This window comes from Malania oleifera, chromosome 9, assembly GCF_029873635.1.
Source record: "Malania oleifera isolate guangnan ecotype guangnan chromosome 9, ASM2987363v1, whole genome shotgun sequence".
Lineage (NCBI taxonomy): Eukaryota > Viridiplantae > Streptophyta > Magnoliopsida > Santalales > Ximeniaceae > Malania > Malania oleifera.
The window spans coordinates 50,829,542-50,853,165 of record NC_080425.1 but is presented as its reverse complement, the minus strand read 5'-3'; the positions used below and the strand labels follow the sequence as shown (position 1 = coordinate 50,853,165).

The following is a 23,624-nucleotide window of genomic DNA, read 5'->3' as shown; positions in this document are numbered from 1 at the left end:
TTTTTCTGGTTAGGGTTCTGATTTTTCCTGGTTAGGTTTCTGGTTTTTCCTTGATCTGTTGTAGGTATTTATTTAAAATTCTTTGTGATGGTCATCATGGGTGAGATTTGGTATAAGGCAGCTGCTGGTCCATTTGGTTGAGTTTTGAAGTTGTTTTTCTCTATGCAATCGGGAGAATAGCAGCTTGGAACTATAAGTGCTGTTGCAAAGTTCTAGAGTGAGATAGCTTCTTGTGGAAATAATTCTCATTAATCGTAACATTGGTACAGGTCTGTATAAATAGATGTACAGCAGAGTAATAGAAGGAAAGAACCAAAGATGCTAACTTCTAAGGAAACTAAATATTCTAGGATATTCACACATTTGTGGCCAAGATTCTTTTAGAAAAATAGGAAAGTTGACTAAAAAGATTTTAAACTTTCCAACACTCCCCCTCAAGCTGGCTTGAAGATATCTTTCATGGCCAGCTTGCTAATGAAGTTTTCAAACCGTTTCTTCAGCAGTCTCTTTGTCAGTATGTCTGCTATTTGCTCAGTTGTCGAGATATATGGCAGACAGATTACTCCATCTATTTTCTCCTTGATAAAATGCTTGTCTACCTCTACATGTTTAGTTCTATCATGAAGAATTGGATTGTGAGCAATAGCTATTGCAGCTTTATTGTCACAATACAGTTTCATTGGTAGTGAATTAGTAATTTTTAATTCTTCCAGCAACCTTTTGATCCATAGTGCCTCACAAATTCCATGAGCAACAGCCCTAAATTCTGCCTCTGCACTACTCCTTGCCACCACATTTTGTTTCTTGCTGCGCCATGTTACTAGGTTTCCTCCAACAAAGGTGCAATAGCTAGAAGTTGATCTTCTATCAATGATACTTCCAGCCCAATCTGCATCGGTGTATACTTCAACCTGTAAATTCCCATGTCCTCCAAATAATAAACCTTTACCTGGAGTCCCTTTTAGGTACCTTAGAATCCTGTACACAACATCAAAATGCTCGGGTCTTGGTGAGTGCATAAATTGACTTACCACATTTATTGCAAAGGCTATGTCAGGACGTGTATGAGAGAGATAAAGGAGTTTCCCTACCAATCTTTGCTATTGCTCTCTGTTGATCACTTCTTTAGCCTTAGCTAGTTGGAGTTTTATGTTTGGCTCTATAGGTGTTTTCGCTGTTTTGCACCTTAGTAGACCTATTTCTCCAAGTAAATCAAGCACATGCTTGCGTTGGGAAACAAAAATTCCTTTCTTTGACCTTGCGAATTCCATACCAAGAAAATACTTCAAGTTGCCTAAGTCTTTGATCTCAAATTCCTGAGCAAGGATCTTCTTTAACCTCTCTAGATCATTGCTATCATTACCTGTCAGAATTATATCATCTACATAGACAATAAGGATATCCATTTTACCTTCACTTGTGTGTCTATAGAACATAGTATGATTGGCTTGACCTTGGCTGTAGCCATGACTCTTTACTACCTTCCCAAAGCGTTCAAACCAAGCTCTAGGAGATTGTTTGAGTCCATACAATGATTTTTTCAATTTGCACACCTTGCCTTTGCCACCTTTCCCTTCAAATCCTGGCGGTAGATCCTTAAAGACTTCCTCCTCTAAGTCTCCATTTAAGAAGGCATACTTCACATTTAGTTGATATAAGGGCCAGTTAGATTGAGCTGCTAGAGAGAGCAACATACGGATTGAGTTCATCTTGGCTACAAGAGCAAATGTTTCTTGGTAGTCAATTCCATATGTTTGAGTGAACCCCTTTGCCACAAGTCTTGCTTTGTACCTTTCTATACTCCCATCAGCCTTGAATTTTACTGTAAATACCCATTTACATCCAACAATCTTCTTCCCCTCCGGTAGGTTACCAATTTCCCAAGTGTCGTTAGCAATTAGTGCATCCATCTCTTCTTGAACAACCAATCTCCACTTCGGGTGATCTAATGCTTCCTGAATGGTTCTTGGAATAAACAGATGAGAAACATTTGAAGTAAAGGCCTTATGAGAATTAGAGAGTCTATGATAGGATAGATGGTTGGAAATAGGATGTGTGGTACAAGTTCTAACTCCTTTCCTAAGGGCAATGGGCAGGTTAACATCAAAAGAATTATCAAAACAAGGATCTGGAGAAGAAAAAGTACTTGGAGTATGTGAAGGAGGACCAACTTGTGTAGGTGATGATGATTGGCCTTGCTCTGGATTTGAAGAAAGAGCTCTATTATTTTGATGATTTCTTCTTCTAGTATAAACACGAAGCTCATATGAGGGAATATTTGATAGTATTTCTCCCCTGTTTGTGAATTAGGTATGCCTTGTATAGGTAGATTAGGATTTCCATTATTTTCGCCAGTTAAAGTATCAGTTTCCTGACCCTTTAAAGAGTGGATGTCAATGTCAAGGAAAACTTTTGGAATAGGCTTAGAGGTTTGCCACAACCCATCATCAGTTTCCTTTTTCTCTCCCTGAAGATAGTTATGGCCAAAAAAAGGTTGTTTTTCAATAAAAACAACATCCATACTGATATGAATTTTTCTGGTCAGAGGGTTAAAACATTTTTATCCCTTTTTATTAGGAGCATATCCAAGGAAAACACATTTTTTTGACCTAGGATCAAGCTTGGATCGAAGATTGGTAGGTATATGAACAAAAATAGTGCATCCAAACACTTTTAGTGGCAGGTCTGATGTTATCCAACGTGTAGGAAACAATTTTTTTAGGTAATCTAAGGGAGTGATGTATTTTAGCACTCGAGTAGGCATCCTATTAATTAGATAACATGCAGTTAAAATAGCATCACCCCATAGATATTTAGGAACTTGCATTGAAAACATTAGGGCCCGTGCAACCTCTAACAAATGGCGATTTTTTCTCTTAGCAATGCCATTTTGTTCCTAAACACTTGTTAAAATATTCAGTACCTAATTTTCGTTTGGAACTACGTTTCAACCATATTATAAAAATCCTGAAAAATATTTTCAACCTCAGATTTGTCACTCAATAAGTACACCCTACACAAACTTGTGTGATCATCAATAAACATAACAAACCATTTCTTATCAGAAGTAGTAGTGATTTTTGAGGGACCCCAAACATCACTATGAATTAAATAAAAAGGTTTGGAAGAATGATAAGCTTTTGATTGATAGGTGCTTCGGTGACTTTTGGATGTGGCAAACATCACAGTGAAGAGAATTGCAATCCAGTTTTTTAAATAAGCTAGGAAACAAATGTCTTAAATAGAGAAAACTAGGATTTCCTAGTCTAAGATGTCAAAACATTATTTGTTCACGTACAGAAACAGAACTAGTACTACTACTCAAACCTTGAGCTTGTTTATTGTTGAATAAAGTCTCATCGAAGTAGTAGAGTCCATCAATCATTCTAGCACTGCCAATCATCCTCCCCGAGAGTTGGTCCTGGAATTCACAATGGAAATCAAAGAAAATGACACAACAATTAGAATCCCGTGAGAGTTTACTAACAGACAGCAGGTTACAAACAAGTTTAGGGACGTGAAGGACATATTTGAGTTATATTTTTTCAAAGATTTGGACAGAACCTATTCCAGGAATGGATGAAAAACTTCCATCTGCAATTCTAATCTTTTTATTACCAGAACAAGGAGAGTAAGATTGAAACAATTGTGAGGTATTGGTCATGTGATCAAATGCACTAGAATCAATTATCCATGGTGCAAGATTTAAGCAACAAGGGTAGACACTAGAGTTATCACCTGTTTGAGCCAATGAACCAGTAGGAGACTATAGGCAGAAGTAGATTTCAGTAGTTGAAGAAGATGATCCACCTGCTCAGCACTTAGGAAATTAGCTTCATTGTCTTTAGGGATCTGCATGATTGCTTCCAGAGAGTCATGATTTGTTGTTCTTCCAGTTTGCTGGCTTTCCATGGAGTTTCCAGAAATTTTCTCGAGTGTGGCGTGGCTTATTGCAATAGTCACACCATACTCGAGGCTTATCTTCCAACCTCCTTTGATTAGAGTAAGGTTGCTTGTGCAGAAATATTGGCAGTAGCCAAATCTGTGTTACCAGCAACATGAGGAGCAGGATTATTGGCAACAAGTAGAGCAGAATTTTCCACGGTCTCATCCTCCTTTTTCTTCATCATCACACTCCTTCGACAATCTTCTCGTCGTACTTCAGAAAATACTTCCCCGAGTGGGGGTAGAGGCTGTCTCCCTAGGATTCTTCCCCTGACTTCATCAAACTCATCATTTGAAGTTTCAGCCATGGCTACAGCAATAGAAGAGATTAGGGTAGAGTTGAACAAGGAAGAAAACCCTATAGAGATTAGGGTCAGATTGGAGCCGCCAAGGGAAACTAGGGTTTACACAAGACCAAGAGCCGGACCTAGCTTTGATACCATCTAGAATGAGATAGCTTCTTGTGGAAATAATTCTCATTAATCGTAACATAGGTATAGGTCTGTATAAATAGATGTACAGCAGAAGAATAGAAGGAAAGAACCAAAGATGCTAACTTCTAAGGAAACTAAATATTCTAAGATATTCACACATTTACAGCCGAGATTCTTTTAGAAAAATAGGAAAGTTGACTAAACAGATTTGAAACTTTCCAACAAAAGTATATTAATGTTAACAAATTATTTGAACTATGCAGTGCAATGAATAAAAAGGTGATAAGCCGTCATTATATTGGCTTGATATCGTGAGAGGAGAGGAGTTTGATTATATTCAGAATTTCAAAATCTCTACGTAGTCCTATTTCCCTGGCAGATGCCAGCAACTACAAAAATGAATATTGAGCAAAACTGAAGCATGAGGTACATGGCTTGAATGTTGTGTAAGACCAGGCTTGGTCTTTTAAGTACTTGGGAAGGAGTCTTTTCCACTCTTTGTTCAGGTATATGGTTGTATTCTGGTAGAAAAGTTTTGGCTCTTCTCTTGCTTCATTTTTTTATGGTGTGGGGTGTTGGTTGGGACTTGGGAGGGGTGTGGGGATGGGGGGTTGTTTGGAGAACAGACTGTCACTTGCATGCCATGTAGCAACTGGACAATGATATTGATAGGAGGAGATTGGTGTCTGTAATGGTGCTGCTGCACAGCCTACTGATCTACTAAGTGAACTGAAATAATAGTGGTGTTCGTAAGTATTGTTTGGCATGCATTAGTTTGGCTAGACAACAGCAGCCACCCCACCCCCAAGTTCAAAGAAGGAGGAAATAAAGAAAGCTAAAAAAGAGTTTGATGGCTGTGCAGTTGGTATTATGATTTCTTCACATCTCTCCATTTTGGGTACATCGCTGTATGTGGATATATCACCATTACAAGAAGACCTCAGAAGTCTAAATTTGTCAAGTCAGTGATCTTGTTTTGCTTTCTCCTGCTCATATTTGTTTGTTTTTATAATGTTATAGAATGTTATCCTCCATCTCCTTTATGCTTTTTGTACTATCCTATTGTTTTATCAGAACTTAATCCTATTTCAATGAAATCAAGTTTTCATGAAACCAATAATCTGTTTTGCCTTTTGTATTTTTCTGCTGTTTTATTAGACACTTTTCAATCTAATGCAATACTCCTGGCAGTCTCTCTGAATTTTAGATGAGATCAAGTTTTTGGAAAACCAGTCATAGAGCCTTCAGTTCTGAAACTTTGATGATCAGCCCAATAATCTCAATTATCACTCAAAGAATAGTTCACTTGATATGAATGTTTCTAGATAAGTAGTAAATAAAATAGTCATCTCCATTATTTATAAAATCATAATAAGAGAGTATTCTTGGTTTGATTACCTTAATGCTCAAATAGATATTCACAGAGACATGCCGCTCTAGAAACTTGTACATTATAGTGAGTGAAATTCCAAAATAAATAAGGGATGACTTCTGTGAAAACTACCTATTATGCTTTTATTTTTTATTTTAGTTACTTATTTCTTTCCAAAATTACCTAATATGGCGAAATCGTAAAAATCATCAAAATCTCTACTGTAGGGCTAATTGTACCACTGCTTCAGGTTTTGTTTGCTGATCTGTTCCTCCTGACTCAACTTAGCATAGTGCTAACCTTTTAAGTACCACATTGTTTTTCACATGGTTCTCTTAGTATGTGACAAAAAAGAAATATTTGGAGTTCTTACCTTTATCTTTCTATTATTTGTTGGCAGGCTAAGCACTGGGATATCTTCTACAAGTTCTATAGGAATACCACTGACAATAAGTTCAGTTCATGTTTTCATTATTTTTTTACCCCTACTGTTGTTGCTTTCTGATGAAATTTTTTATATATTACACTGATTGTGATCAATCTGCTTTATATTACTTATTTTCAGATAAGCTTATTATTGTTGTTGTTATTGTTATTATTATTATTATTATTAAGATGAGTGGAATTTCCAATTCTAAAAATTTGTGTTTCATGCATCTGTAGGTGGGGGAGCCCCTATCTAACTAGGGATTTCTTTCACAACTTTGGATCTAAGATGGGAGATCAAATATTACTTGTGGTTGCTGAAGAAGGGGATGAACTTGTTGCAGGTGCTCTTAATCTTATTGGAGGAGATACTTTGTTTGGACGTTTATGGGGTTGTCTTCCACAAGCTTACTACCCAAGTTTGCATTTTGAAGCGTGTTATTACCAGGTTTGAATCTGACTTGTTGATTTCCCCTGGACAGTTGGACAAGTTACTTCAAAATGGAATAGCTTGCAAATTACAATCTTATTTTGGGAACAAAGATTATGTCAGAAAGCATGGATTTTCAAGACTTGGTTTGGATTTCATAGATTTGGATGAAATTCTGTACAATTTTGTATTGCATAGTCCACACAAACCCAAATCCATGATGTGAATTCCAAGCCCCCAAACACGGGGTAAAGGAATAAATAAATGTTGTATGACAAATTTTCACATTAAATATTATGATGATACATATGAGAATGGACTCGCTTAACAAAAAAAAATCCTCTAAATGAACAATCACTGTAACAAATATTGTTCACAGTTGGAGTTTTAGTGCTCTTACACATATTCGTTGTTGGAGTGAAATTGGAAGGGTCTTCTCTTTGATTCAAACCGTGGACAGATGTATTCAAATAAAGATTATCATTGTTTGAATTATTCTTTGAGTACTCAGATCAATGAATATTTTGTAATTTTGGTGTTTGGGCCTGGGCTGGCTCTGTCAGACTGCAGATTTTGGTATGAAAAATTGAATCCACGATCCTTTCTTGAAATGAAATAAGCTTTCAGTTTATTATTTGCAGTATCATTATTATTTTGCAATTAATTGTAGATTTTTGGGAGGTTTGATAAAAAGTTGACTCTTTAGTTAACCTATAGGGAGGGAGTAGAGCTGGCTGTGAGGATCCCCTTTTTTTTTTCTTTTTTTCTTTTTGTAGAGGAACTCTAGCTGTGTGTTTTGGAGCTTGGACTTTGGATCTTGGATTTGTATTTGTTTTGAGCTTTGTCCAAATCCACACAAAGCCCAATCCAAGGCTTTGAATCTATGCTCCCAAACTTAACATGAGAGTTCAAGGGTTGTGGTTCCATCGCTAGCTGAAGGTTTTTTTTTTGAAGATTTGGGAAGTTGAGTTTGAGGAGTCATCCTGAAGCAGCTTCCAGTCCTTTTGCTTTGCTGTTTGTTTGGCAGACAGAGTTGAAAGTAGCAGTATCTGAGTTTTTCTTTGTCTTCCTAGTTAAAATTCGTGTCTTTGGTCCTTCGTGTTGTTTCCAGTAACAGCTTTGTAAAAATGGTGTCCTATGCTGCTGTCTTTAGTATCTGCAGCTTTTTATTTTGACCTACTTGTAATTTGATTGGTGGGGTTGCATCAAGCACCCACTTTGGTGATAATTTTCTCACAACAGTCACAAGAATTATTTGAGTTCAGGGTAAGATAAACATAGAAAGTTTAATTTATTTACTAATTGCACTATCAATTGTACAAAAAAATTAAGAACATTATTAGTTGGACTGAATAGATGATCATTGGCCCAAGGATATTTTTTCATATCACAGGCCATAGAAGCAGCCATTGAACTTAATCTTGACACAGTGGAGGCAGGAGCTCAGGGAGAGCATAAAATTCAAAGGGGTTATTTACCTGTGACGACTTACAGTTGCCACTATATCCTCGATGAAAGCTTTAGGAAAGCGATAGAGGAATTTCTGGTTCGAGAAATGGCTCAGGTATCTATCTACATATACATTACTGAAATCTGGAATTATATTTTATCCATCAGCATAGAAACTGCATTATTTGGGTGAAGGGGGATTTTACTATGGTATACATGGGCCATATGTTATTAAAATTGTAATCTCAGATGTCTTTTCAAATTAGTAGCATTGAGTTTTGATTATATTGTCTCTGTTGTTTGGGAAATTTTGCAATCGTAACTGTTTGACAATTTCTAGATATGTGAGGGTCTAATGTCTAATTTTGTTCCCTATAAGACCATCTACATGAAACCTTAAATTTGAGGTAATAATTAGTGACAGGAGAAGAAAAATTGCCTAAGATAACACAATTTGTCCACTAATTGCTCTCTATAAGAAAAGGGGCATATTTATATCTTGAAATATATTTCAAGAAGTTTTGATTTATCAAAGTATATGCTCTGGGGGTTAGACAGTATAAACCTATTATAGTTATTCTCCATGTCAACTAACCAATCAGAAATGTTAAGGGCAACAAGGAGACCTTGGTTTCAACAATTGTTGAGATTTGCTAGCTGGCTGTGAACCATATTTGTCAAAATGGCTCCTTGTTTTCTTTTTTAATTTCAACTGGAGAGCAATATAAAGAGAACATATGTGTATGGATCTATGTAAATTCACGCACATTTTTGGTAAGATTCATTCAATCAGTTTGTGTGGGAGTCCAAGCACTTACTAATTTCATGTAGCTTCACATAGGGGTCCTCAGGCTGACTTTGCAATCTTGAATGGTACACCCAATGGTCCTTTCTTGCTAAAAACTCTGATTTTCTAGTGAATAAAATCTCACAGATTTTCTTGCTAAAATCTTCCGGTTCTCGCAGAAAATCTCAAAGTATTGCACCAGAAACGCAATTTTGGTGCTAACAGAACAAATTCTCTTCTAATATCTGTATTCTTTTCCAGCAATCCAATTTCTTGAGGTCATGGTCAAACTATCACTAGCTATTGGTCAATCTATTGCAATTGATTCAGAAAATCATCTCAAGCCAATTTTTTTTATCATTGTTCAATTGCTCGAAGGCTCAGACAAAATCGTAAGGTTCTGGTTAAAATATCTTGAAGCTGGTCAAATCCTTGTGGTTTTGGTCAATTTATTGCAAGATCCAACCAATGCATAGCAGATGGTGGGAAATATGCTGTGGAGTGCGCATATTAAACAAGCCCACATTCACTGTTGATTAGTGGGGTGCAGGCATCTCCAATGAGAACTCTCCTGGAATGAGCTTTGGTTAACCGACGATTGGAGGGCAGTGACCATGTTGGCGATGGTGGTGGTGTGATGAGAAAATACTGGAAAAGAGATCTTGAAGGGGGCAGCAAGAGTTAATTCTTTTGCTGGTGCTCGAGTACACGTTGCCCATTGGACAGTAACAAATTTCTGAGTTTGAGCTGGTTGGCAACTTCTATTTTTGGAATTGATGGAAGTGTTTGTGGTGAAGGCCTGGAAGTTTGAGAAGAAAACCAGGGAAGCAATTGGAATTTTTATTTCCCTGCTGATGAACTGTGCTGCAAGCTGGTTATCACTACCATATCTGGAAATCCTATGTTCTGGCTTCGATTGAAAAACTGCTGGTATGCAACAAAGATCATGGTAGCAGGAGACTGGGAGTGGAATTGAACGTCACTCTGCTTTGTGCCTCTGATGCCTGTGGTACTCAGTTACTGTGACTGGTTTGAATTTTGCTCAGATATCAAATTGATGTTAGATGAGAGATAAGAGTGGGAAGATTGGTTTCAATTCACAGCTGCAATCTAATCATACAATACTTAAATAAAGTACTTATACACCTCACATTAAAAGCAAAACAAATAATTAAAAACAAGCCTTAAAAACTAAAAAATAATCAAAATAACATAAATTAGCTAGAACTTCTAAATTAAAAAAATTCTAAACCTGAATAGAAATACTAATTTCTAAGTCTATAGCCACAGCGTAAGCCCCTAAGGCGCTCCAAAGGGAAGAACTCCAACCCATAGCTCCATTGCTGAGGCAACAACCTGTCATATTTCTCAAAGTCTGGGATTTTTAACTTCACCAGGATGAGCACATTAGGAGTTCGATATAAGCCCTCCACATCCAAATCAACAAAGCTCTCATTCCGTGCATGGATCTGAGTTTCCTTTCTAGAATCTCAATTTTGTTTACTACCAGATTTTCCTCTTCGATCACAAGAGTCTTCTTCACCTTCTGTTTAGGGGTTCCTCATTAAGACCGGGTTGATGCACAAAAGTTTTAAGTTGAGGTAACACTGCTTCTGGTGGGACGGCAAAAGAGTTATGGAGATGTTTACCCTCTTATGGTTAGGTTGTCCAAAAGATGAAGCAGAGTTTGGATCATAAGCAGTCATAAGCCGGGACTAGGATAGTTATTGGCTCCATCACTTCCTGTGCCTTTGCCTTGTTCATCAAAATTAGGCTAATATTCCTTTAGCATCAACTCTTTTCTCCAAGGCATTGGTGGTATCATCATGTTTGTCTAAGTGCTCTACCATCTGAGAAAGAAGTAGTGTGTGTGACTGTGTTTGGATGGGACTTCTCACAGTATGTTTTTGATTCTACTCAATTTGGAAAAATGATTTTCTATATTTTTTGGAAAATAATAAAATGAATTAAAGAAAAAGAAACATTAACAATGCATGCTATGAATCATGAATGGATGATGCAAGCTCTCATTGAGAGGTTCCAAGTCCTTGATGACAAGTGGTATGTTGGAGGTTTTTTACCTTTGATAAACTGATATTTGGTTGGACTTGATGCAAACTCAAAAATCCCCCAAGCACAAACTATGCTACCATGAATGGTTGTTCTATGATTTTGAAGGGAACCCTCTTAAGGTTTCTTCTATAATTAAGCATGAAGACTAGTGCAGATGTTGCTAAAGGTGACTAGCTTATTACATGTATGCAAATGCAAGGTGACATGAGATTATATAAATCTATGGATGATATGCAATGATCCTAATGAAGAAACTACTAATGATGCAAAATATACAAAAAAAAAAAAAAAAAACTTTGGAAAGATTTAGATGACTAAAAGCTAAACGGGGAAAGCCCCCTTGTGATGTTATAAAGAGAAGATCTCTAAATTAGGGAAGCTATCCTAGGATGATGGTCTCTTATGGTCAACTATGGGCATGGTTCAATTCTAAATCCTAAAGATAAAGGTTCCTAAATTGCCTCTATTGTCGCCCACCCTTGAGCTAGTTGGGCCCCTAATCCTCACCCATTACAGGCTAGAACAAAGAGGGTTCAATTTGAGTGGGGTGTTTCATGTGCCCATTAAAATACTATTGCCTCACTAGAGGTATCACTACTTTGTCCCATAACTAATCCTACATAGGTAAGCCTGGGTAGAAGGCTTGCATAATCAATTCAACAACATTCTTGTCAAACATAGTAAAAGGGCAATTAATTTGATTGATAGTTATACATGGTTATTTTACCTTAACTGTGATACCCCGTGGAAGAAAGACTTGAAAAGATTAGATGTTACTACCCATATCAATAAGGTGCACCTTTCTTTTCGGGAGCCTTCTCATAAGAACTCCACGGTTAAGCGTGTTTAGTTTGGAGTAATCTTGGGATGAGTGATCTTTTGGGAAGTTTTCTCAAGAAGTGTGTAAGTGAGGACAAAACACACTGAAAAATACATGTGTTGGTCTGTGGGGCTTGTCATTAGTCCGATAAGGCTGCCCCCTCTATTGTCTGGTCCAGGTGGAGGAGGAGAGACGTAGTGCTCCCTGGCAGACTCAGGTTGGGGTTTACAAAAATGGTATTAGAGCAATTATCCAGTTGGAAATGTGATAAGATTTACATCGTCTGAGTTTGGAAATGTGGGTTCGCAACGAGGACGTTGCGTTCTGTAAGTCGGGGAGGATGTGATATCCTGTGGAAGAAAGGTTTAAAAGGATTAGATGTTACTACCCATATCAACAAGGTGCACCTTTCTTTTCGGGAGCCTTCTCATAAGAACTCCATAGTTAAGCGTGCTTGATTTGAAGTAATCTTTGGAGTTTTCTTAGGAAGTGTGTGAGTTAGGACAAAAAATACTAAAAAGGACACGTGTTGGTCTGTAGGGCCAGTCATTAGTCCGATAAGGCCGCCCCCCCTGTTGTCTGGTCCAAGTGGAGGAGGAGAGACGCAATGCTCCCTGACAGACCTAAGTTGGGGCATTACATTAACTCTCTAATGTCCCTAGAGGAGTTGCCAAGCTATCAACATGTGTAGATTGGGATCCGATGCTTTGACGGGAATCATGACCCTAAAAATAATTTTATGGGTCTTTAATTGTGTTTATGTTCTACAAAGTTGCCACTAATCTTTTACTTACTCTAGGTGTGGTTAGGTCACCTAACTACTACCAATTGATTGGTCTCTAAGTAAACCTAGGTCCAAGGAACCCACTAGTTGTGGTCCGCATAATTAGAGTCAAGTTCGGAAGTACGATTATGCAAGGGAAGGTACTAGCACATCATACACACCCGTCACATGAACGGTACCTCCTAAGCCATTTTCAATCACCAAGAAACTGATTTTCCTTCAAATTAAGATTATTACTCATCCTTTAAATATCAGGTTACCTTGCATTCCTCATGATAGTCTGATATGGATCTGAAGGATTTCTTCACCTCAAGAAACCCTTAAAGGGTGCTAGTGCATCCCTATAGGGCATCAATCTTCAAATTAATTATTTTAGTGTGTTTGAGGTTGATTTTACAATGTTTGCACAAATATAGGTTTGTAGAATTAATATCATAGCCAAACAAATCATAGCATAGCCCTAGGTAAATAAGACAAGAATATACTTCATTAAGCAAACACAAGAAAGGTAACTAAGGGGCCATTTAATATCATTGTAAAAAATTAGAGAAATAAAAACCAAAAATCAGAAATAGAAACTAAAAATTAGAAACCAGTAACCTATTTGGTTAAAGTATTTTGTAATTGGCTTTATTATTATTTTTATATTTATATATATATTTATTTTAATTATATTTAAATTTATATGATCATTTAATTTTTATTTTAATTTAAAAGTGTATAAAAAGAATAATTTAGTCCAAAAAATCTATTTCTGTGTATTAAAATTTCTGGCAACAGGTTGCCAAAACAATTGAAAATCATAACATTTGGTTTTCAGTTTTTTGGCAAATAGTTGAAAACTGGCAACAGAAATAGAAAACTGACAACATAAACAAATGCATTTTTATAATCTATTTTTTCACTATGGAGAAACAGAAACAGAAAATAGAAACAATAGCAAACAGGCCCTAAGTCCACAGTAACCGAAGGAGAAACCATGACCAAGAAACTCAATTACAATACTTCCCTAAGGTAAAGAAATTTGGGATCGTATGTGTTATACTTGGGAAGAATTTCCAAATAGATTCAAGAAGTCACGTTCCTAAATACTAAGATTTTAAATATACTCAAATGGAAAGAACAAGTGAAATAAAAGAAATCGAAGTTCATATACAAGGAAACACCTAGATTGACTCAATGTTTTCCATTTTTATGTTCCTTTGGAAAATTTGAAGCCTGATTTTTGAGAAATCATGCCAAGTGAGAACCAAAGTATCCCCTAGGAATCGTAGCAATTGTTTAAGAAATTTTAAGCATTTTTCCTGTAATTTTCTACAGTTTGATGGAATTTTAATGATTTTCTTAATGGTGAAAAATGAAAACAAAAAGATAAAAGGAACTGTTTTTTACTCTTTGGTTTTCTTATTTTGTTTTTTGTGGGGTTTCCTAAACTTTGTAAGAAGATATCTCTTCTCCTAATTGTACGTTCTTATTTTATCAAATGAATTTCTTTTGGTATAAAAAATTGACTAAGTAAAATCCTAAATAATAAAGAAATAAGTTAGAACTTTTACCCTATGTTTGGTTCAGGGAGTGTTTGTTTTCTAGGAATAAATTAATTATAATAGGTTAGTTACAATTAGTTATACAATAAATTGTGTTGATATCATAAAGCAAATAAGAATGTGAAACATTTTGTGTCCATAAAAGGAACAAATAAGGAATAACTATTCCCAAATTTCATTATAGAAATGTTTTTTCATTTCTGATTACATGTTGAATGAAATAATAACGAGCATATAAGGAATAGCTATTACTTGCCTCAAATTTTCACTATTTTTCATCTTATTCAAATGAATAGCTATGCCGCGAACCAAACAAGCCATTAGTCTTTTCATTTTTTTATTTTTTTATTTTTAGAGGGGGCATGATAAGAATAAGAAAAGAAGAACAAGAAGTTTGAAAATTTTATTAATAACTTGCCTAAAAATAAATTTTATTTTCCTGATTTTTATAGATATTTTTGGGATATTTTTAGAGTTTTTAACAAATTTAATATTAATAATAATAAATTTATGATAAAAATACTCCCTAAAACTCTCCAAAATAAATATTAGATTTTTTAATGATTTTTTTTTGGAATTTTAATGGATTTATATTAATTTTTTTTTTATCAATTTTCATCAATTTAAACTAAAAAAAATTTAAAGAATAAAATAAAAGGGACACTGGATGTGTGTGAGATGCACACACACTGGGGGTCTTCTTCCTCACTCAGAAACCCTAGGGTTTCTCCTTGTGTCTTCTTGCAGCAGGTCATCACCGAAATCCTGGCTTATCTCTACTAGCCTTGGCCACCTGCACCACCTCTGACCGGTGTCGCCCGATCATCATATGCTGAAGAATCTTGCCATCACCAGCGCTCACATGGAACCTCTCATTTAGTTCCTGTGCGTTGCCCCTGTGCATGGCTTCTACGGTGCTTCAGCCTTTGGCTGCCAAAAGGCACCTATTCTCCTCTGTTGCCACCATCTAGCAGGTCCACTGCCAGCCTTGTCCAGGGGAAAACCCAAGGGACAACACCATTGTCTCTCTCTCTCTCTCTCTCCCTCTACTTTTTGAAATTACAGTGAGAGGAAGAAAAAGAAGAAATATAATGATGATAATGATGATGGTGGTGGTGGTGGGTTTATGATAACGACGACAATGATGGTGGTGTTAGGGTTAGGCTGATTCTTATGGGCTTCTAAGGGAGAGTTGCAGGGCTGGTTGTTGTTGAGGGTTACATATGGCAGTAATGGTTACTCAATAGTCATTGTGATGATAATAAAGATCATAAAACCTAATCAATATTAAAATAAAAGTGAGAAGAAATTATCATTCAAGTTCAAACATAGAAACAAGAAGGCACCATTAAGACAAGAACAAACAAAGAATTCATGCCAGCATGTATAACCATAAGGAACAAAGATTGTACCTTGGTTTTTCTCCTCCGAAGTTGCCTATGAATACTCAGGGAGATCAAGAAGACCAAGAACACCAAGAAACTCCTAAGCCTTCTCCTCCCTCACTATGCCAAACACTAGCACTAGGGTTCCTTTTCTCCCCTCTCTTTGAACATATGTTCTCACTAGATTGAACATGTAATCCGCCCTTTCTTCCTTCTTCCAAGGATTAGGGTCTAGGCCATAAAGCTTTGGTTTTCCTAAGATGCCCTTAACATTGAATTTTTTTCACTAATTTGCCAAAAGAATGAAACTAGACTTAGCCCTTGTCCACATTCAACATAAATTAGCTAAATTAACCCAATTTGGGCCTTAGAGACTCACAAAAGCATGCCAATTCCCTTGATATTAGAAATTGAGGTCCAGAGTTAGCCCGAACAAAATTGTATGTCAACTGTTATGCTTTCATTGACCTTCCTGTTATAGGTGGTTCCTTCACATGGTCAAACTTGAGAGAGACTCCCTTGCACTCAAGGACTGACAGATTCCTCATTTTCTTTAATTGCCAGGAGCACTACCCAAAGACTACCCATTCTTTACTCCCTTAGGCCTCAACCCATTTTGGATCATTTTCCCATCTTGCTTAACAAGGGAGGAATCAGCATGGGAGCCAACTCCCTTTCGTTTTGAGAATATGTGGCTCAAACATGAAGGGTTTGATGATCTGATAAAAAATTGGTGGCTTGAGTTGTTAGTGGAAGGGAGGCCAGCTTTGTGGTTCCTCAAACTTAAAATGTTGAAAGAGAATAAGTGGTGGAACAAGAGTATTTTTGGCAACACCTCTTTTAAGGAAGAAAGCGGTTCTTAGTGACATTAAAGAGGTAGATGATCAAGAGCTTAGAGAATGCCTTAGCCTAGAGAATAGATTTAAAAGGCTTGCTCTCAAAAAGGATCTCGCTGAAGTCATCACTTTGGAGTAAATTGCTTGGAGGCTAAAATCTAGGTCCCTGTGGTTGAAGCCCTGGGGGGTGGGGGGGGAGAGAGACAGGAATACTGGCTTTTTGCACTGAGCTGCTATGTGCATTGTAGATTCAATATGCTAACAAGAATTGAAGTGGAAGGAGAGATTTTAGTGGTGGATGGGGAGATCTAAAGGGGAATCTGCAACTTCTACATGAACATGTATTTTGAGTGAAGAGTCCTGGAAAGCAAAAGTTGATTGCATTACTTTTAGAGATCTTCCATATAACAGTGGCTCGAGAAATGCTTTGAAGAAGGGGATATTCTTCAATCCTTGGAGTTGTAACGTCAACAAAGCTCCTGGCCCTGATGGCTTCAACATGGCATTCTTCCAAAGGTACTGGGACATCCTCAATCAGGACATTGTCAATGTTTTTGAGGACTTTAACAAATCTGGTAGATTTGTGACCAGCATCAATTCAACCTGCATCTCCTTGGTCCATAAAAAAGAACCTCAACAGAAAAGACTTGTGCCCTATTCTGGCAGCCTTTATGAACTCCTCTCCAACTTGCGTCTAGGCTCAAACTAGAAATTTCAGAAGTCATAGGGAAACACCAGCATGCTTTCGTTGAAGGCAGAAGAACTTGGATGCCTCCTTTATTGCAACCAATGTGGTGGATGACTACATTAAGGGTAGCAAAAGAGTAGTAGTGTGCAAGCTGGATATGGAAAAGGCATTTGACCATTTGAACTGGAATTTTCTGCTGTATATCCTCAGGAGAATAGGATTTGGGGAAATCTGGTGCAACTGGATTAGGCATTGTATCTCCACTCCCTCATTCTTGGTGTTTTTCAGTGGCTTCGGTACAATTTTTTTTAGGCCCTCAAGAGGTCTGAGATAAGGAAACCCCCTCTCCCCCCCATCTGTTTATCATGGTGATGGAAGTTTTGAGCCTTATGTTCTTAGATGCTGACAAAGGGGGATTGCTCAAAGGACTATAGGAACAATGAAATTATGGTAGTTTCTCATCTTCTTTTCGCAGATGACACTAACATATTTTGCAAAGATGATGCTGAGCAAATTCTCAATCTTAGATGCATCCTCCTTGGATTTGAAACAGTCAGGCCTAAAGACCTTCCTGGGAAATATCAAAATCATTCTAATTGGGGCTTGTGATCATGGGTCTTTTCTTGCTGGTCTCTTAGGCTGCAAGCTTGGAGCCGTTCCTGCCTTTCCTATCACTTAAAGAATCAACACCGAGTTTCAATTTGAAAAGACTTTCTTTATTTCCAGAACAAGGAAGAATTGATTCAGAAGGTCAAAAAAAAAAAAAAAAATTCTATTCGATGCAATTCTAACCGATTCCAATAACCAAAAAACAATTAGAAAAAAAATCTATTGGAGTAAAAAAAATCCTTGGTCTCCCATTGGGAGCCAAGTTCGAAGACGTTGGAGTTTGGATTCTATATTCGGCAGTTTCGGAAGGAAGCTGGCTGGTTGGAAACGGAATTGTCTGTCCAAAGGGGGCATATTCATGCTCATTAAGAGCCCCCTCTCCAATCTCCCTGTCTATTTCTTGTGTCCTTTTCCCATTCCCAGTGTCACAGTCAAGAGATTGGAAAACATCCAAAGAAGATTCCTTTGGGGGATACAGGCAAGGACTTTCAATATCATATTGTTAGATGAGGTTAGTTAAACAATCCATGCAAAGGGAGATTTTAGCCTTAGATCCCTTCTCATCTTCAATAAAGGCTCTTTTGGGGAAGTGGCTTTGGAGATTCATTATTGAAAAGCAGCATTTATGGAGAGAAGCCATTGCCGATAAATATGGACTTGATTACAATGACTGGATTTCAAAAGAGGTGAATGAACCCCATGACATGATATGTCAGGAGCGTATTGAGCAATTTCTTACCTCTGATTTTATTTCAGATGGGGAATGAGGAGGATCTGTATTTTTGGCATGATATCTGTTGTGGTAAATCCTATCTCAGTACCAAATACCCCTCTATCTTTAGGCTAGCCTTCAACAAAGACTCATTTCAGTTCAGTACGAAATACTCCTCTAGCTTCAGGCTACCCTGGAACAAAGATGCCTGTAGCCAACACCTGGAGCTCTCTTGTTAGGGGATGATCTGGAATATTCGAATTCTTTTGACTGGGAGATGGATATTTTGACAGAATTCTTCTGCTGCCTTTATAGATTTCAGTGCCAGGACACCTCCAATAAGGGTCCTTGAACATAGATGGTAATTTCAGTCACTTCTTACTACAATCAGCTCACTGATAGATTGCAGCATTAATTTTCCTTGGCTTCTCATTTGGAAAACAGCAGCCCCTCAAAGGTTGCTTTTTTCACATGGGAGGCAACTGTTAGCAAGATCCTTACTCTTGATAACCTTCAGAAAAAGAGCTTACTGCTTGTGAATAGGTTTTTTCTATGTTTGAGCAAGCTGTATTGGTTGAGCACATCCATCTGCATTGTTCTTGGACCAGAAACCTCTGGGGCTTGGCCATTTCCATGGTCAGATGTGAGTCACAGTAGCTACGGTGGAAAGCGAGCTATAGACTTGGGCTGGGATCTAAGGAAATAAGATCAGAAGGAAATCCCTTTCCCTCATCCCCCTTGTTTTCTGGATGCTCTGGAGGGAAAGGAGCAGAAGTTTTTTGTTTTTTTTTTTTTTTTTGGGGGGGGGTGTGTTAGATAATTTCCCCTCTGCAGATTGTTCAAAGATCGTTTGTTAGCTACAAATTCTAATTGGCACAGTAAAATGATTGGGAGCGACGTCTATGTAATTCTTGATTTTCTTGACACCTTTTAGTGACAGTTGTATTACTTTCTTTTTCTGTGTCATAATTGGGTGGCATCCCTTTGATTCCTTTTTCCTTCATTATCAAATTGTCCCTTTGCTGATCACCAGAAAAAAAAGGTACTATTATATTTTTGCTTTATGCTATCTGTATTATCTTTTTGCCTGCCTGCTAATTGCTTAATTGTTACCATAGTTGAGGAATATGACCTCTGATCTTTAGACCAAATAACTTAGTTCTATTATTGTTACATGGATTTGAGTATTCATATTTAGAAATTTGTGGGATCCTCAAGAGTTGATCTATTCAATCTCTCCTTGGCAATCCTGGGGTAATGAGGAGTCTTCTAACATGACATGGTGCTGCCAGCATTTTTGATGACAAAAGAAGTTGAAATCTTTAAAGAAGAGAGAATGTACAGAAAGAGAATAAGAAATCCTCCTAAACAGAACAGTAAATTCAGAAGGAAAAACTCAATGAAACCAACAAATATTGCCAATCCCTTTGTATGTCACTATTTCAGAGTAGCCCACTCCTTTGAAGCACCACAAACCAACACACCACAGTGAAGCTAATAATGAATCTTATTCCATAACAAAGAAATGTTCAGCTTCTTCCCAGGATAAAAAATAGGTGCATTATCTTCTGACTAGAAACCCCTCAACACCGCAAAAAACGCACGTTTGCATAATGCTACAGCATCCTTCTTCATACCGAAGACAAAAACACCAACATATTTTCCATCGTGTTTTAGCAAATCCAACTTTCTTCCAAAAAACCTAAAAGCTTGTTCCACATTTTCCGAGAAAAATCAGAGTGCAAAAACAAATAAGAAGCTGTCTCAGAACTGTTTTTTTTTTTTTTTCTTTTTTCTTTTTTGAATGACCTGGGACTCTACCTAAGCATGCCCTTTGGACCTAATCAGGTGTCACCAAACTGAGGGGATGAAAACATTGTTGTTCGCCCATTGATGCATCCCTACTAGTTCACCTGGAAAACCACAAGTGGGGAACCTAAGACTTTGGGATCACCAAGGCCCAACTTTACCCTTATCACTCGAGCAAACCCGGATAGACTGTTTCTGAACTGTTAAAAGCATAAGAGGCACACATCTGGAGAAAGTGCTTCTGAAGGTCTCCTGCTCCACAACATATTATTGGTGTCAAAACTCTATTAAGAATAACTAACCATGGATACTTAAAAATCATCTATAGACTTTTATGCACCATAGATAACTTATTCTAGTGAATTAGGAACTCTTCATCTCTTTGTTGTCACAAAGAATCTGACCTCCAATGCAAGTTTTTTTCTTTTAAATCGAAAAATGTATGAAGAATATATTAACTCAAGAGGGAACTTAAAAATCATCCGTAGACTTTTATGCACCATAGATAACTTATTCTAGTGAATTAGGAACCTTTCATCTCTTTGTTGTCACAAAGAATCTGACCTCCAATGCAAGTCTTTTTCTTTTAAATCGAAAAATGTATGAAGAATATATTAACTCAAGAGGGAAAACCAGAAAACATTACGAGGTGATTAAAACAAATAGAAAACTAGCAGACTATGAAGGAAATAGTTATCTACTAGAACTACTGAGGTTTTGAACACCATTGCATCTACCCTTAATATCCAAGAGAATGGTATGAACTAAAGGGCCCACAGTTGTAGGTTAATTCTCAAAAATCAAAGCATTTTCTTGCTCTCCAAACATGCTTAATTGAAGCATTCCAAATCAGCTTTAGGTGAGTAGCATAGTGAGTATTGCCCAGAGAACCTGCAGGCTCTCCAATAGAAGTTGAAAAATATTAGTCTCTGTATTTTCTGGTTATTTACTGCCTAGTATTTATCCAAGAGTTGGCCTGCACAATCTGGACAATTATTTCCATGTTTCTGTCATGCTTGGCATGGGCATCTCTTTCATATTGAGAACAGAAGTAAAGTAGTTTGCAGGCATATAAGGCACAACATTATGTTAGTTTTGAAAGGCAAGTAGCATGCTACGACTTTGTACTCTTGAATTTTTTTTACTTTTTTAGTTATTTTTTATATTACAATGTCCCGAGTCTTCTTCGTCTTTCTGTGAAAAATAAAGTAGCTGAATAAAATAATCAAATTTCGTTGAAGAATGGAAAGAAGGGGGTTTCACTGTTTCTGGGGTCAGGGAAGGGTGTAAAGTAAACCTCTGTTTTTTAACACTTTTCTGTTTGGATTTGGTTTCTGTTGTATCATATTACGTTCTATTATCTAGTTGATGTTGCCTCAATTGTTTAAATGACCCCAAGTTGAACTGTAGGTGTTTCCTAATTGATTTCATACTTCTGTTTTGCATTTTTTCCTCCTTCCTTCCCTTTGGGAAGGGGGTTGGGCAGTAAATTGTAGGCCACACTTCTCAAAAATCCCTTTCTTATTTAGTCTTGTGCAATTTAATCTCATTCTTTTAATTAATTTTTTCTTTGCAGCACTTCATAATTTTGTTTCTCTCTTTTACCCTCTTTTGGGTATGTTTTAAGTTGTGACATTCAAAAATCTAATTCTTATTTTGTGCAATTTAATCTCATTCTTTTTATTAATTTTTTTCTTCACAGGTTAAGCTTGTTATGAAACTATTACAGGATTCTGGTCCATTTAAGGATGGTATACGGTAGAACACTCAGGGTATGATGCCCCAATTAGTTGCCAAAAGAAACAGCACGATCTGTATTCATTATATAAACTGTAAATAAGTATCCTATGCTATGTAATAAAATTCAGGATTTTTGGGGTACAATATAAGTAATATCTTTTGCAAGTAATACTAAACTGTTGATTTTTATGTTGGACTTTTAACGTGTTAAAGAGTATAGGCATGGATGTTAAATTGGATGCTTTAGCTAAATTTTGATTTAGATATTGGTTTCTTACATATTATAGTCAATACTTAATGTGGAAACTAGTTGTTGGATTTACGGTAAAAATAACCACAACTGATTTTGTAGGATTTGGTTGCGGTGATGATGCATGTAAACATGTTATTAGTACCCACTTGCTTTCATCTTTCGTGTTTAGTTGAGCTTGTGGCTTATTTCTTCGAATATGCCCTTGAATTTATTCGAGACGTGAGCAAAACTCAGATTAGAGAAGAATACGGTCCTTGGGTTTCTTTTATTGGAATTATTTATTTTTGTTTCAGAGGCACGCTCTACCACTGACCCGTCATGCAGACCTCTCACTGAGGCCCGCTACGCCAAAAGCGAGAGAAACTTCATCCCTCTCTTGCCTTTTTACGAGTCCCCATGTCGTCAAATCTGATATTGGAAAAACAAAAATGCTTATGGTTGTGGCCTCCGTGATTGAAAATGCTTTGATGCCTTTTATTTAAAGGCCTTATTTGGAACTTGAAAATTTTAAGAAAAAGAAAATTTGAAGGAATTTATTTTTTCATATTTGGTTATCAAGGAAAGTAAAAAAGAACAAAAAATATGCTAAATTGATGAATACAAATATGATCTTATAAATTATTTACATTTGATTTTTTTAATTTTCAGTTGTTTTAAAATAAATTTTTTATGTTTAGTAGTATTTAATATAGAAGGAAAGATAGTGAAAATTGAGTTTTCTTCTTATTTTTTTTTCTTTTTTTTTAACTAAAATTTATGATCAAATGGGCTGATGCTGTATAGCATCAAAGATGTATAGCAATGGGAGAAGGATGGAAAGGGGAAGAGAGAACTAAGGTGATGCAAAAGAGAAAGCACTATGCTTTCAATTCAAATTCATCAAGAACCACATGCATGCTTTCAACTATTGATGAGAAAGCATTCAACATTTGACTTGTACATACTCCTAAAACTAGAAAAAATTACAACTATCTTTAGTAATGTCTACTCACTTTAAAATAAACAAACTCGTGTTATTTACATGTTAATATGTACTCTTTTATAGTTTATTTTCATCGAAGTCCCTTTTACAACCAAAATTTCTAATTTCATATACATATTATATCAAAGTATACACAATAATGTTTACTTAATTAATACACAATATGCCTAGCATAAATTCACTTAAGGGAATGCATTCCCGTGCACTTAAATGCACCACAACGTGAAGAGTGTGATTATCATAGTAGAGGTAGAGTTTTATGTTTTTCAAAAAGATGGTGTCGAGGACCATTGAACAAAAGTAGAGTTTATTGCGATTATTCAAACTTACAAGTGTTGTGGATTAAGAGAGTCCTATGAGGGCTCAATTCTAAAGAGAGGAACATATTAGAGTGTGGAGTTCTACTCATCTAAGTAAATTTATAATGCTTCATTCTTGATTGAAACACATTGATGTGAAAAATGCCATTAGATTAGAGATGCATTGGACTTTAATCTATTAGAAAATGCAAATATTCATATTGATGACAATAATTTTGACATG

The 23,624-nt window shown here is 36.6% G+C and overlaps 1 protein-coding gene across 2 annotated transcripts in view; it reads left to right on the top strand.

Moving 5' to 3' along the window:
* The window catches only part of LOC131164440 (uncharacterized), a 75,965-nt gene extending 53,932 nt beyond the window's left edge, over positions 1–22,033 (top strand). For both annotated transcript variants that reach the window (XM_058121617.1, XM_058121618.1), the window contains exons 9-12: positions 6,152–6,204; positions 6,415–6,625; positions 8,001–8,171; positions 21,809–22,033. In XM_058121617.1, the coding sequence (XP_057977600.1) occupies positions 6,152–6,204; positions 6,415–6,625; positions 8,001–8,171; positions 21,809–21,868 (495 nt within the window). In that variant the 3' untranslated portion in view covers positions 21,869–22,033. The remainder of the gene's footprint in view (positions 1–6,151; positions 6,205–6,414; positions 6,626–8,000; positions 8,172–21,808) is intronic.
* Positions 22,034–23,624: the final 1,591 nt, after the last annotated feature.